At 51.8% G+C, this 14,503-nt stretch overlaps 1 protein-coding gene and 1 long non-coding RNA gene across 2 annotated transcripts; both read right to left on the reverse strand.

Annotated features, from left to right (window-relative positions):
* Positions 1–1,203: 1,203 nt before the first annotated feature.
* Positions 1,204–2,601, reverse strand: LOC139186540 (uncharacterized). Its single transcript, XR_011570153.1, has 2 exons — positions 2,352–2,601; positions 1,204–1,338 (listed from the first exon to the last, which is right to left on the reverse strand). It is a non-coding gene; the product is annotated as an uncharacterized lncRNA (long non-coding RNA).
* Positions 2,602–7,355: 4,754 nt separating this feature from the next.
* Positions 7,356–13,543, reverse strand: PCK1 (phosphoenolpyruvate carboxykinase 1). Its single transcript, XM_019972142.2, has 10 exons — positions 13,393–13,543; positions 12,967–13,231; positions 11,926–12,107; positions 10,993–11,196; positions 10,696–10,883; positions 10,300–10,462; positions 9,461–9,685; positions 9,241–9,372; positions 8,740–8,835; positions 7,356–8,390 (listed from the first exon to the last, which is right to left on the reverse strand). The coding sequence occupies exons 2-10, from the start codon at positions 13,188–13,190 to the stop codon at positions 7,936–7,938; spliced, it is 1,869 nt and encodes a 622-aa protein (XP_019827701.2). The 5' UTR covers positions 13,191–13,231; positions 13,393–13,543; the 3' UTR covers positions 7,356–7,935.
* Positions 13,544–14,503: the final 960 nt, after the last annotated feature.

The following is a 14,503-nucleotide window of genomic DNA, read 5'->3' on the forward strand; positions in this document are numbered from 1 at the left end:
AGATTTACAGAGTCTGAGGGACGGCCCAGGAGGCTGACTACCCAGAAATTCTGAACGGAGAAGAAAACAAACCTGTGGATTCTTTTTCACAGAGACTAATGCTCCTGATAACTTGAGGCTTGAAGTTTTTTGGTGACCCTGGAGAAAGGACAAGGCCTCCCTTGGGACCAATTCATTAAGAAGGACAGTCCTGATCAGCTCCTCTAAGCACTTGGGTTGACTCTAAGTGCCAGGCAGTCAGAGGGCGTTCAGTAACTGTTCATTGGAAAGTGACGAATTGATCTTGGAGACCAGCCATCGAGGGGGGGCGGCCAGCTGGAAACAGCCCATAGGAGCTCGTTTCCTCACTCTGAGTGGCAGGAAAGTCTTGTCCCACAGCAACAAGCCCAGACCCCAGTCTTCAGTTATTGGCCCCATGTTTGTGCAGTGACTGTAACCCCAGAGGCTCCAGGGGGTACATTCCTCCCAAAGAGAACTAACATCCATGGTTCCAGGAGGTTGAACCTTTGACCATCTGGGTTCAGGCATGAAGGACCTGAGGTTGGGCCAAGTCAATTCAAGGCAACTTGAGTTATAAACTAGTTCTCAGGAGTCAATCTGCCTGTGAAGCCTGGAAGACCCCATAGATAAAGGGCAGTGATCGTGGCATTGAGTGACAACAGGCCTCTTCCACACAAAATGAGGCTCTCCTTTCCAGGAGGATAAACCACCATAGATGCTGATCAGAGATAGGCTCAGAGGTCCCAGGAAGGTACAGACCCCTCAGCTTGCCCGCCGAGGTCTGTTCTGACTTGGACAGTCTTACAGACTCTTGTCCGGGCACCTGAGAGAAGGTTACACTGCACAACCCCAGGGGGTACCCTTCACAGTGACTCAGGGGAAGGAGGGTGGGTTTCAGTGCACTTCATTGTGGGAGGGGGTCTGTGGGCCTCTGGTCTCCCAGTGATCCATCTAAAAAAACAAAGAAAACTTCCTAACATAAGTCACTGAGCCTTGTGTTGTTAATAAAACTGTCTCTTTTCTTCTTCCCTCAGACTCCCTCCCTGCCAGGAAATAAAGAAAGGGGTGAGGGGAGGGGGAGGGTACAAATTCCCTTCTGCCTTATCTCTAAAGTGTTTAGCTAACTGCCGGGCACATAATAAGAACTCAATAAATAACCATTATTAGAGGAGGAAGAGATGGAAGAAATCGGACAGATCAGAATTTAATTCTGCCATGCGGATTTATTGTGCTTCTGCCCAAGGAAGAAGAGAGAAAGAATATCTCAGCTTTCCATCTTCTCTTTCCTGAGCTGACTCTGCGGTAGGCAGTGTCCTCTCGTCCCCTTTTGCCTGCAGCCTGTTGAAGGAAAAATAAAAAGAAGCACCGATCTAGCACGCTTGGCTGAGCCCCTGCTCCCAGCCCACAACTCCCTCTGACTTTATGTTTAATTTCCCCAGGTCGAGAGGAAGCACTCTGATGATCCGAGTTAATTCAAAATGTAAATTCATCTCCTATCACCTAATGGCTCTGACTCAGCTCTACAGGACGGGAGCAGCTGCCGCATGAGTCACCCGGGGCCCTGGCTCCCGGGACCCTGCTCCTAGTGGTGATGAAGCCCTCGGCCAGGCTTCAGACAGACACTGCTGCCTCTGTGCCCACTGAGGCCAGACCACAGCTCACTTCGGAGGGCAGAGTGTTCCACTACCAGGGGGTGGGGGTGTGGTGGGGTGGGGAATGGGGGTGGGAGGGAAAACCACAGCGCAGGGGTCAGCCCAGGAGACCCCAAATGAGCCGAACTAGTCTCCCAAGAAACCCACTAACCGAGATTCAGGATCCTCAGCCCGGGCAGAGTCCACTACAGGCTGGGGCTCCCCACTGGCTACTGAGGACTATCTTCACCCAGATCCCAAAATATAGCCGTGAACCCTCCAGAAATCTTCACTTGAGTGACAGCCAAGGTCTTCCAGATGCTGGCTGGCCAGCCCCAGAGCTGCCACAGAGCGGGTCCCCTCCCTCCCTGGGAGGTGTGAAGGCCCCACTGTGTAAGCTTCGTGCCAAAGACAAAACCAGCAGCAGGTTGTGAGCTTCCGTGGGGGAGCCAGGCTTTGGGTCAGGATGGGGGTGGAGGCGAGGGGACCTTGGGGGTGTGCTCATGAGTTTCCTGTTCCCCACTGTCCTTCCCTGGGTCTTAGCATTGGAAGATCTCAGCAGTACAGGAGGGACAGTGGAACAGACAGGGAGCAAGGGGGCGTCCCAGGGGTGGCAGGTTGGAGCGGGAGAGACTTTCTGGGGGCAAGACAGGGCAGTCTTGTACAGCTGGGGAAACCCAGGCTTGGAGAGGAAGTATTTACACTGCACCCAGCACCTACCGTTAGTCCCTTCTACAGGCTTCTGCTCCCAGGTAGGGCTGAGGGCTCTCCTGCCGGGGCTGGAGCCTCTGGGTCCGGGGCACCAGAGTCTCGCCCTCCCCTGTGGGGTGACATGAGCCCCTCTTCCACTGTGAGAGCTTCCAATCCACTGTCAGAGGGGGCTGGGGCCCGTGACCCCCCAGACTCAGGAATCCTTCCCTTTGCTGAGGACCCCTAGACACCTGGAATCTGAGGTCTCAGCTCTGCCACCTGCTGGCCTCCATGAGTTCTGCAGGCTGCTGGTATGTTTCTCCTCTGCCAGTTGCTGTGATGACTTTCAGGGTGCTCATGATCATCTGAAACCAGGCCAGGCATTAAATGGCACTGAATCCCATAATGAATCAGCCCATCCTGTTTCCATTTCTCTGAATCCTCCTGGTGCTCTCCAGGAGAGAAGCTCAAGAGGCTGCCTCCAAGGTGGCCACATTCCCCTTCGCCCCTGCCATTATCTCTCTTTGTGACATGGCAAACCAGGCCTTCATCTCAGAGCCTTGGCAGATAATTGGTTTCTAACACAAGACCTGACTTTTGTTTTTATTGTATTTATTCTTTGTTTTAATCACTTTATGGAGCTTTAATTCACATGCCATCAAATTTACCCACTTACAATGTACAATTTAATGGTTTTTATTATAATATACTCACAGGATTGTGCAACCTTCGCCACAATCCAATTTTAGAACAGTTTCATCAGCCCCCAAAGAAACCCTGCATCCATTAGTGATTTCTCCCCAATCTCTCTCCCTGACCCCTGACCCCTGGAAACCACAAATGTTCTTCCTATCTCTGTGGATCTGCCTATTCTGGATATTTCATATCAATGGAACCACATAACGTACGTGTCTTTTGTGGCTCGCTCCTTCTACTCAGGCTTTATGTTTATATGCTTGCTTTAGTGAGGAATTCTGGGTTTAATTAACCATTGGGATGTAATATTTTCTTCTTCATTCACTCTAAAGTATTGATCATTTGCTTAAGTTACCAGTTACCCAAGGAAGGTAGGATGTGCTTAGAACATTTGGAATACACAGTGCAAATCCTGTCTGAGAGGTGGGGTCCCATTGCTCTTGTTTCTCTGATTTGGGGAAATTTTCCCCTTTCTCCTCTTTTCAGAAGCCACTAAGCCCCTTCCTCCATCCTCTCTGACTTTTCTCCAAACCCTCATTGCACAGAGGAAAGACGGGGACCAGAGCAATATCTCCACAAACAAACCGTTTGCCCCTCTATTCAACAAACACAGAGGAACAGATGTGGCCTCGGCTTCTCCCAACCATGCTGTCTGGAATCAGCATATACATCGAGTTTAATTATGCAATTAAAGTCATTTTCTTGAGCTGAACAAATATTTACAGCATATTTTGCTGAAAATGGCTTTGCCTGGAGAAAGGTTCTGCTGTTGGGCTGGCAGGTCTGGTGTGCGAATATTCACACATTTACAGACCCTGTTACCAGGGGGCCACATGGTGATGAGCAGGTGGCAGACAAGCAGGTCCCCAGGAACAAATATGTCAGTGAAAAATGTGGCAGGTGTCAGCCAGGCCTGTATGTTCTGGGCCTCACCATGGTGTCACTGTGGGTCAGTGACATCTGCTGTTCCTCCATGGCAGCCCTGAATCCCAGCTCTGCAGCATCAAAGAAACCTCTGGGCTGGGGCAGAGAGAACACAGAGCCTGACAGCAGCTGTGTGATAATCAGAACCATAGCCATGCTGCCCTGTGCTGTGATCCTGGGAGGTGATACTTAACAAAAACCCATGTAGAGCATCTCCCAGGGGTCCCACTGTGTTCAGCTTCCCATGCAAGAAAATGCAAGGCAAAATTTCCAAAATGCAGAAAAACCCACTTTGTAAATTTTACTCCCTCTGAACCTTGTCTCCTTATCAAGCCCCCAGTTTTCCCCTTGGAGGAAACTGGATCTCATTGCACTGCAATGAAGCCAGAGGACTTAAGGTTTTCTCAAGGGCTTCTTCTCCTCCTGCAGAGTTTACAGTTTTCATCCGAATTCTGAGTTGGGGGGTGGTTGTGCAGCATTAGAACATTGGGGTGGGGCTAGGACAGGAGTTATATTCAAAATACTTAAAAACCAGTGGGAATGATGACCACCCAGAGATAATCCAGAAGTCAGATTTGGGAGCCCCCCCCCCCCCAGCTGTGTGGGAAGGTCTGGAGGTCCTGGGGGAGGACCTGGGATGGGTGATTTGGGGCCAGTCTGGGAGCTGGGGAGGGAGCTCCCCATCAGCCCATATGGGGGTGGGGGTTGGGTTTCAGCTTCTCACTTCCAGCCCTATTGTATTGAATGTCAGCCCAGAGTGGAGTGGAGCCCATTATACAGTTGAGGAAACTGAGGTTTCCAGAGTTGTGTGTCATCACCTGAGAATACCCTGCTACAGGGAAGGGGGGTAGTGACTCACACCCAGACCCTCTGAATCCCAGAACCAGTGCAGAGCTGGCCTGCTCATTTCATGCTCCTTGGACTCTAGCAGGGGCATTATTACTATTATGTCACACTGCAGGTCCGGGTGTCACTTCAGGTGACACTGCTGGTCAAAGGCAGAGCTGGGAGGTGTCCAAGGTCACCAGTATTTACTACCTTCAAGGAGGGAAGGGGGCAGGAGGCTGGGGGCAGGCAGCCGGCCCTTTCCCATACATGACGGAACCCAGTCCCTGTTGCCGCAATCGCTGACAGTGAGGACAAAGCAGGGGTCACCGCCCTGGCGGGGCACAGCACCAGGAGCCTCCAGAGCCCGTGCCTGTGGCCTTAGAGCCCTGGAAGGTACATGTTGTGTGGCCCAGAGGTGGGGGGCAGCAGACCAGAGGCTCTGGGTTAGGGCAGGCTGAAGGAGAGAAGCGAGAAGGCCCCCAAGAGCCCCCTCCTCACCACCACCCCCCACTGCCCTGGATTCCCCTCAGATGCCCAGGTGAACATAGGGACAGGTTTGTTGTCCTGGTTCAATATGTGTTGTGTACCCACCGCATTCTGGTCTTTAACCCAGACCCCAGCAGGGCTCCGGGAACCCATGGAGGTCAGGGGGCAGCTGCCACCCTGGATTCCGGTAGAGGACGTCAGTACCAAACTCTGTTGGTTTGGATTCACGTGTACCGTGGGGAGAGCTGATCAGGAACTGGGAGCCTGACTTCTCATTCTTACCCTGACCCTGAGCAAAGGGCCACTCTCAAGGCCTCAGTCTGATCACCTGCAAATGGCCTTGGCCTTAGCTGACTTCCTACTACAATAGAACCTCAGCCATCAAGGTCCTGCTGCTACTGCTGCTAAGTCGCTTCAGTCGTGTCCGACTCTGTGAGACCCCATAGACGGCAGCCCACCAGGCTACCACATCCCTGGGATTCTCCAGGCAAGAACACTGCAGTGGGTTGCCATTTCCTTCTCCATCAAGGTCCTAGCGTCCCTATTATTGTGGGCTCAGCACAGAAACTAGGACTTGGAGGTGAGTGGAGCACAGCTGGCTCGGTTTGGGGAAACCAACTTAGGTACCAACGGCGAGAGCTGAGTCCTTTTGGTTCCCTGAAAATTCTTATTCTGTTTAAGACACTTCCTCCAGGCTGTCTCCCTGGCTTCCTAGGCCAGGTGGCAACACAGTCCTGTGTGATTCTGCTGGCTGGGTGGGTGATTCTGTGCGCAGGGAACTGTGAGATGGACGGCTTTGCTCGAAAAGAGATGAAGCCTCCGAGAGCCTAGAACAGGATGCCAAAGTCTGGGGCCTGCATTTTAAAAATGGTGCCCCAACTATATCCTGAAAGTGCCTCTCAGGGGTCCAAGGAACTTCCTCAGAGGCCCCCAGGGAGTAGAAAAAAGGAAAACGGGAGGCCTGGGTCCCGACACCTGCCCAGCCTCAGGTGGGCAGCCTCCCGTTCTGTCTCCCTTAGAAGCTGGGTTTCTGAGTCAGAGTAGCTGTCAAGCATGGGTTCTGTAGTGAAAAGGAAGAAACAAGTTTGAAAGCCACTGATTTAAATTAATACAGCAGATAGCACTTAATTCAGTTAAATGATTTTTTGCTGTCAGTGATTTTGCTATCAGAACATGACACTTTGCCAGTGGAGCCCCGTCGGCTCTCAGCTCCTTAAAGGGGAAGAAAACTCTGGTTATGGTTTGGCAGCCCTGAAGGACCCACCTGGCCTTGGTTTCCCCACCTATAACATCGGGTGGATCTCAGCTTGCCCATCCACGTGGATCCCAGAAGAAACAGAGGACTTTAAGGGGACGGTGAGTCCATAAGCTGTGGAAGCGAGCAGAGCTGAGAAGAACTGACTTCCTGGTGTGTGCTGAGCACGAGAGCTGGCCCAGAAAGGAGACTGGCAGCCAGAGAAAGCCCGGTGCATCTATTGAACACATGTGCCCGGTCCAGCATGTGGTCTGTTCAAACTGCCCGGAGGACCCGATAAACACTGGGGACAGAGGCACCAGAGGAGGGTGCAAGGCAGCCCACCTTGAGCCCATCAAAGGCATGATGCCCTGTATACAGAAGGTGCTCCATCAATGCCTTTTGCTGTTTTCTTCTGAAGGATATTTCTGTCTCCACTCTCCTCCCCAGTGGATGACAGTGAAGAAAAGAGTTGCTGAAAAGAGCATTTATTGACAAAAGTCTGTGAAATTGGACACAATATAATTCTTATGAAAGGCCTAAGCCCCACACCCAAGGTTTTGTCAAGAAGCATGCTTTAAACTCTCCTGTTCCCCTTACCCAAGACCCACAATTTAAAGGTTTGTGGATGTTCAAGGGCACTAATGGATGGCTTCGAGTTAATTCAGAAAACCCAAAGCATGGTGCCGTGTCACCTCTGGGTGACAGTCTCTCTGCTCACACCTCCCCATCTGGCCCCCTCCACCCCCCAGCTCACCCCCTCCACCAAGGTGGTCCCACGTTCTTTGGAAGGGATTCTATCACAGAAGGTTTCATCAGAGTCCCCTCTTCTTGGCTATTCAGATAAGAAAAACCAGGCAAACAAATTCATCTTTTCTATAAAAGTTTATTTTGTGATTTTTTTTTCCAAGAAGTGTTAGGGGAAAATGTTGAAATTATGTAAAGGTAAGGAACCATGGTATATAAAAATAATTTAAACACACATATTAATAAGAAAGCAACATTGCATTCTAGCAACAACTAGGAGGTAATCTTGCCCAAGATTTTTCCAAAGTCATTAAATACGTTTTAGACGACAGTACACAGACACACACGCATGTGCACACACACATATATACAGCTCAAGTGTCCTTTTTCTGTGCATCCTGGCTAACTGATACAGCTAAGGGGGAAAGACAAAGAAGACTGCTTGAGTGTCCCTAAGTTGAACAAAGGTGCATTGTATCATGAATGTTTGCTATTTCCTGGAGCCTGCTATTTCCCTCCCCAACCTCTTTAGTGACTAGCTTCAGTCTGCTATACGGTCTTATCTGAAAAATTAAGGGTTTCGATCAGCCCCTGGGTGCGCTCATTGCGGTGCTGCAGGCAGTGAGAATTCGGGAAGCGCCGTGTCTCCTGCTCCTGGTGCGTTGTATGGATTGGAGGTGGACAGTCAGGCAAACCTGATTACATCTGGCTGATTCTCTGCTTCAGGGCCAGGACCTGATTCTTGATCTCTGGGGGTAGATCGACGTTCACTTGCTCCTCAAGGTACTTCTGTATTTCCTCCACCTCCTCCTCCCAGAACTCCTTGGAGATGTGGAAGAGCTCCTTCACGTCGACATCCCCCAGGCCCCGGAGGTCCAGGGCATCCTCATCGGGGATGTAGCCGATGGGCGTGAGCTTGGCGCCGCCTTCCCCGACCACGCGGTTGAACATCCACTCCAGCACCCGGGAGTTCTCGCCGAAGCCGGGCCAGAGGAACCTGCCGGCCTTGTCCTTTCGGAACCAGTTGACATGGAAGATCTTGGGCAGCTTGGCTGCGGGGCGCTGGGCCATGCTGAGCCAGTGTGCCAGGTACTGGCCGAAGTTGTAGCCGAAGAAGGGGCGCATGGCGAAGGGGTCGTGCATGATGACTTTGCCTGTTAACAGGGGACTCTGTGGGTAAGTGAGGCCTCACAGGACTATGGGCACACTTACTGTTGACACAGCCCCCTGGCTTTCTGTACCTCTCTGCATATACAGAGAGAGACACGGGGAGACAGAGAGATAAAGAGACAGAGGGGCAACTGAGAGACAGAGATATAGAGACAGAAAGAGACAGAGAGACACAGAGATATAGAAACAGAGAGAGAGAGACAGAGAGACATAGAAACAGAGACAGAGAGAGACAGAGAAGCAGAGCAACAGAAAAAACAGAGAGTCGGAGAAACACAGAGATAGAGCTGTCACTGTCCCTTCTTGGTGGCCCCAGATCTTGGCCAGACTCACCCTTGTACTCCGCCGCTGCCGTGGCCTCAGATCTCATGGCCGCCCCCACAAACACACCGTGCTGCCAGCTGAGAGCCTCGTAGACCAGAGGGACACCTTTAGCAGGAGAAAGAAACGCTCCTTAGAGGCCTTGACCCCCAGCCCCCTTCAGCCACAACGCCATCTCCCAAGTGGAAAGACATGCTGCATGTCGTCTCTCTTCTAAAGGGGCTGATGCTGGAGCGCCAGAGCTAAGGGCGGACGCTGCCACGTCAGAGTCATGGCAGGAGGCCACGTGGCCAAAGTCAAACTAGGAGCCCCATCCCTGGACAAGGACCCCGGAGTTTCAGTGGCCAGAGACTAAGTTCTATGCCCGAGCTTGCTCATTACCCTGTCATTTGTGAAAGGAAGCTCCATATCCCTGACATCCTTCAACCAGGTCACAGAACATGAGCCCTTGTAGTGACACATCCCTCCATAGTGACACACCCGTGTCCCAGTCTGATTGCCCAGGAGCCTCACCAACAGGCCGGCGCCCTCCGAAGATGATGCCCTCAATGGGCACGCCCTCTGGAGACTCCCAGTCAGGGTCAATGATGGGGCACTGGCTGGCCGGAGTGCAGAACCGTGAGTTGGGGTGGGCACAAGGCTCCCCTACAGCAGCAAGGGAAGATAGGCCCTGAGCGTCTGGCCAAGCACACACACCCAAGGGCCGGGGCGCCGGGCCTCCTGGGGGGCTTACCATCCTTGGGGTCCCACTCCTTGCCCTTCCAGGAAATGAGCTTGATGCCTGAGGCCAGCGGCTGATCAATGCCTTCCCAGTAAACGCCCCCGTCACTGGTCTCGGCCACGTTGGTGAAGATGGTATTCTTCTGGATGGTCTTGATGGCGTTGGGATTTGTCCTCACAGAGGTTCCCGGAGCGACGCCAAAAAACCCATTCTCTGGATTGATGGCCCGCAAGTTACCTGGAAAGTTTTAAACCAAGGAGTGGAAGTGAGTACCAAGGGAAGTGTACCATCTTATATCTTGCCAGGTTAATTTCTGCACCAAATTCTCAAGTCTTTATTTTTTCCCTCCTCCCCAGAATCTCTTTCTCTTGCCTCATGCCAGCATTATTAATCAACTTTGACTTTCTTACCAGTTTCCCATCAAACTATTTTAACCAACCCAGGTATCTCAGTGGTAAAGAATCTGCCTGTCAATGCAGGAGATGTGGGTTCGATCCCTGGGTCAGGAAGATCCTCTGGAGAAGGAAATGGCAACCCACTCCAGTATCCTTGCCTGGGAAATCCCATGGACAGAGGAGCCTGGCGGGCTACAGTCCATGGTGTTGCAAAGAGTCAGACATGACTTAGCAACTAAACAATATAAACAAACAGTGATAGAAGGTCCCATTTCAATCCAGATTGGATATGAGATTAAAGAAAGCTGATGGAATACATATGTCCGAGCTTTTGCAAGAACTAACTGAATTTAAAAATCCAGACACTGTGGACTTGGGAGGATTTGGCATGTTTAAACCCCAAAACTTCACTCAGGTCCAACGATTATCATCAACACCCGGGCCTAAAAGAGTCACCTTGTTGGTCAAATTTCATCCAGGCGATATCATCACCCACACACTCTACTTTCCATCCCGGGAGAGTAGGGTTCATCATGGCCAGGTTGGTCTTCCCACAGGCGCTGGGAAACGCAGCCGCGAAGTACTTCTTCTGGCCCTTGGGGTTGGTGATGCCCAGAATCTGTTGGAGACAAGATTTCTCCTGAAGCACTTGGTTCCTTTCTGCCCCAGAGGTCCATGCCCTAGTCTAGGAGGGGGCCTGGAAGCCATTCATCGTTACTGATGGAATTCCCAGTGTCCTTGGAGCACTGGAACTCTGATGCATACCAGGAATGCTAATGCAGTAGGGGTCTGCCACTTCCCCTCCTCTGCCCGACCCTCTGCTGCACACATTTAGAATTCCCTGCGTCTTACCAGCATGTGCTCTGCCAGCCACCCCTCCTCCTTGGCCAGCCGGCTGGCCATCCTGAGGGCAAAGCACTTCTTCCCAAGGAGCGAGTTCCCGCCGTACCCACTCCCAAAGGAGATGATTTCTCGGCGGTCGGGCAGGTGGGCGATGAGTGTGAGCTCGGGGTTACAGGCCCAGTTGTTAACCAAAGGCTCTGTGCAGGAGGACACGCCCACATGAGTGTGCCAGGTCCCCAACGGAGTTTAAGGGCAGGCTTTTTCTTTTTTTAATTCTGGCTTTTGATTTTGAAATAATGTGCTTACTTTTTAAAGGCAAAGGGCACCCCACGGAGTGGAGGCACTTGACGAACTCGCCGTCCCCCAGCGCTTCCAGGACGCTGGTGCCCATCCTCGTCATGATGCGCATGCTGGTCACCACGTAGGGCGAGTCTGTCAGCTCGATGCCAATCTTGGACAGAGGAGAGCCCAGGGGCCCCATGCTGAACGGGATGACATACATGGTGCGACCTGTGGGGCCGGGAGGTGGGAGCTGGTGAGAAACAACCCCAGACTCACAGACAACCACCATCTGTGACCCTTCTCATGATCCCCCTCCGACAGCATCACGTCTTGCTTGCCACCAGCCCCTTGATTGGAAGAGTCCACTGAGAGTCCTGTGGACTTCAAGGAGATTACTCCAGTCAATCCTAAAGGAAATCAACCCTGAATACTCATTGGAAGGACTGATGCTGAAGCTCTAATACTTTGGCCACCTGAAGCGAAGAACCAACTCATTGCAAAAGACACTGGGAAAGATTGAAGGCAAAAGTAGAAAGAGGTGGCAGAGGATGAGATGGTTGGATGGCATCACCAACTCAATGGACAAGAGTTTGAGCAAAGTCTAGGAGATAGTGGCGGACAGAAGAGCCTGGCATGCTGCAGTCCATGGGGTTACAAAAAAGTCGGACACAACTTAGCAACTCAACAACACCAAATGAAAAGTTGGACACAACAGCAAAATTAAAGAGTTTTCATAAATGTGCAGCTGGGTTCCACCAAGCTATTTTAAATTCACAAGCGTAGAAATTAGTCTATAAAACAAGAACTGAGATGTACGTTTTCAACATGTGGCCAGTTCTCATGTGGAATTTATAACTCTCTGAGCAATGGGAGTTCCTGGGACAATTACCAGTAGGACAGAGATGATAATAAAAGGTTTGCTGATATTGTACCCAGTCAAATAAATGTTTCACTCACCCTTCATGCACCCCGGAAATCGGATGTTGAATGCTTTTTCAAAATCCTCCTCGGACATCCAGCGGCCCAGCTGGCTGAGGCCGTTTTTGGGGATGGGCACCGTATCTCTTTGCTCTCGAGTGATGATGACCGTCTTGCTTTCAATTCTGGCCACATCCCTGGGGTCAGTGAGAGCCAACCAGCTGCAAAGAAAAAAAAATTAAAATACACAGATTAGGGGCTTCCCTAGTGGCGCAGTGGTAAAGAATCCACCTTGCAATGCAAGGGACACAGGTTCGATTTCTGATCCAGGAAGATCCTACATGCCATGGAGCAACTAAGCCCTTTCACCACAACTGTTGAGCCTGAGCCTGTGTGTAAGATCCCGGGAGCCTCAACTACTGACGCCCCCACGCTCTAGAGCCCGTGCTCTGCAACAAGAGAAGCCACCACAATGAGAAGCCCTGGCACTGCAACCAGAGAGTAGCCCCTGCTTTCTGCAAGCAAAGAAAAGCCATCGCAGCAATGAAGAACCTGCACAGCGAAAAATAAATAAGTAAATAAAATTTTTAAATACACAGGTGGGGATTAGAGAAGTGCTGGTATTCTGCATGGCATCTGCTCCCTAGGTTCCCTCAGCCATGGACCATTCAGGAAGGGACCAGTGTTCTCATCATCATGTTCTTCCCACACATGGCAGGTACCAAGGGCATTAAGGATGCTGCATCAATGTGGACACAGCCACGTCCACTGCGAATAGTCGGAGGGACACTCACTAGACCAGGAGTTCATGTTTTAGGACAGGGCGTGTCTGACCTTCCCTTGAATCGGGGACCTGGTTTGCAAAGACAGTTTGCATGTGCCCCTTCATTGATGACTTGGGCTGCTCTGCAAACATTGTAAAATTAAGTCTACACAGTTCTGGCTCTTTTACTAAGCTTTTCAAGAGTCTGCAAACCACACAGCCCCGCCCCAGCTCTGCTGAGGCCCTCCGCCCCCTTGTTCCACCTGCACCCTGGGTAGAGAGGAAAGCCGAATGCCAGGGGGCAGAGGCGTGCTCACCAGTTGTCATACTTCTTCAGCCTCTTGATCACACCCTCCTCCTCCATGTGGCTCAGCAGCTGCCGGTTCTCCTCCTCGGAGCCATCGCAGATGTGGACTTGGTCAGGCCGGCACAGCTTGGCGCTGCTCTCCACGAACTCCCTCACGGCCTGGGGCAGGCTGTCCAGGGAGCCCCGGACGATTTTGGCTGAGTAGTTGAGGCCGTCTGAGAGCTGAGGAGGCATCTCTGCAGAGCTGGGCTGGGGGGCACGGATGCCGAGGTTCCCTGCAATAGAAAAAGCACAGGCTTCCTGAACAAGACAACCATGGACACCCTCAACTCTGCACACTTGGTCGGGGTCACCGATGTGGCTGGGAGGAAAAAGAAAAGCAGTTCCAGTTAGCACTGAAGTCTGTTAGAAACGCATGTGAACAGGCTGTGCCTACCTTTCTCTTTGGACGATCAGGTCAGAGGCCAAAGGGTCCCTTGCAAGGCTCTTCCCGCGGGTGAGTGTGCGTTCCCAATGGGAAGGCCCTGTTTAGGGTTTGGAGGCAGAACTTCCTGGCCTTTAAATTCCAAGAAAGAGAGAGGCCCGGCCCCCAACCACACCCAGAGAGGCTCGACTCTGACGTCAGGGGCTGGTCTTTGGATCACGGCCACGATCAGTTATGCTTTGGACTGGCTCACCACAATAAACCCAGGCAGATAATCATTGAACAGACAGTCGTTAATGAGTGCCACGTGGCCTGCGGCCCCTGGACCAGCCATGGCAGGCCCTTACACAACTTCTGATTGCTGGAGCTCTGCCCCAGTCCCCTGAAGATGCGAAACACAGGCCCTCCCATTGAAGGGCAGGGTGGGATGGCACAGAGCCTCGTGGGGGCCTCAGGGGTTTTGGCCATGCGTCTTGTGTACAGATGGCTGCTGGTTGCCAGAATAGAGCAGTGGTGAGGTGTCACCCCACAGGCAAAGGCCCATGGGAAGAACACCCCCAAATGTGGGATGGTGCCTGGCTTATTGGCAACTGTCTGACCTAATTAAGGGCTATTAACCTTATAGTGTCCATGGTGTGCCCCCTGCCCCTACCCCAAGTATAAATTCCACAAGGGCAAGGATCTCTATCTATTTTGTTCCTTTCTGTATGCACAGTTTCTGGCACACAGTAGGTGCTGAATGAATAAATGCAGAGCGTTGTTGTAAGTGCTCTGCATTGACTAACTCCTTGCACCCTAAGTGGAGTCCACAAGCCCCACTGTGTGCAGACAAGGACACTGAGGCATCAGGGATCTGGCGACTACCCCCCAATCCCAGACTGGACTCCCTGAGGACCCTCAGTCACACCTGCCTTGTGGATTTTTCAATATGTTCCTAGGTGGCCAGGGAAGGTGGGGGCTACCTCTGCCCAGCCCACTCTGTGAGCTGCATTTGTCGTTTCTACATTTGCAAACACCACAGAGACCCCTCGGCTTTCCTGGGGCCGTTTAAACATATCCTAAGGTACAAAGTTTCTCTTCTTTTAGAAAGCATCTGAAAGACCAAGATGGTTCAGACAGAGTT

The sequence above is a fragment of the Bos indicus genome, chromosome 13 (genome assembly GCF_029378745.1).
Source record: "Bos indicus isolate NIAB-ARS_2022 breed Sahiwal x Tharparkar chromosome 13, NIAB-ARS_B.indTharparkar_mat_pri_1.0, whole genome shotgun sequence".
Taxonomy (NCBI): domain Eukaryota; kingdom Metazoa; phylum Chordata; class Mammalia; order Artiodactyla; family Bovidae; genus Bos; species Bos indicus.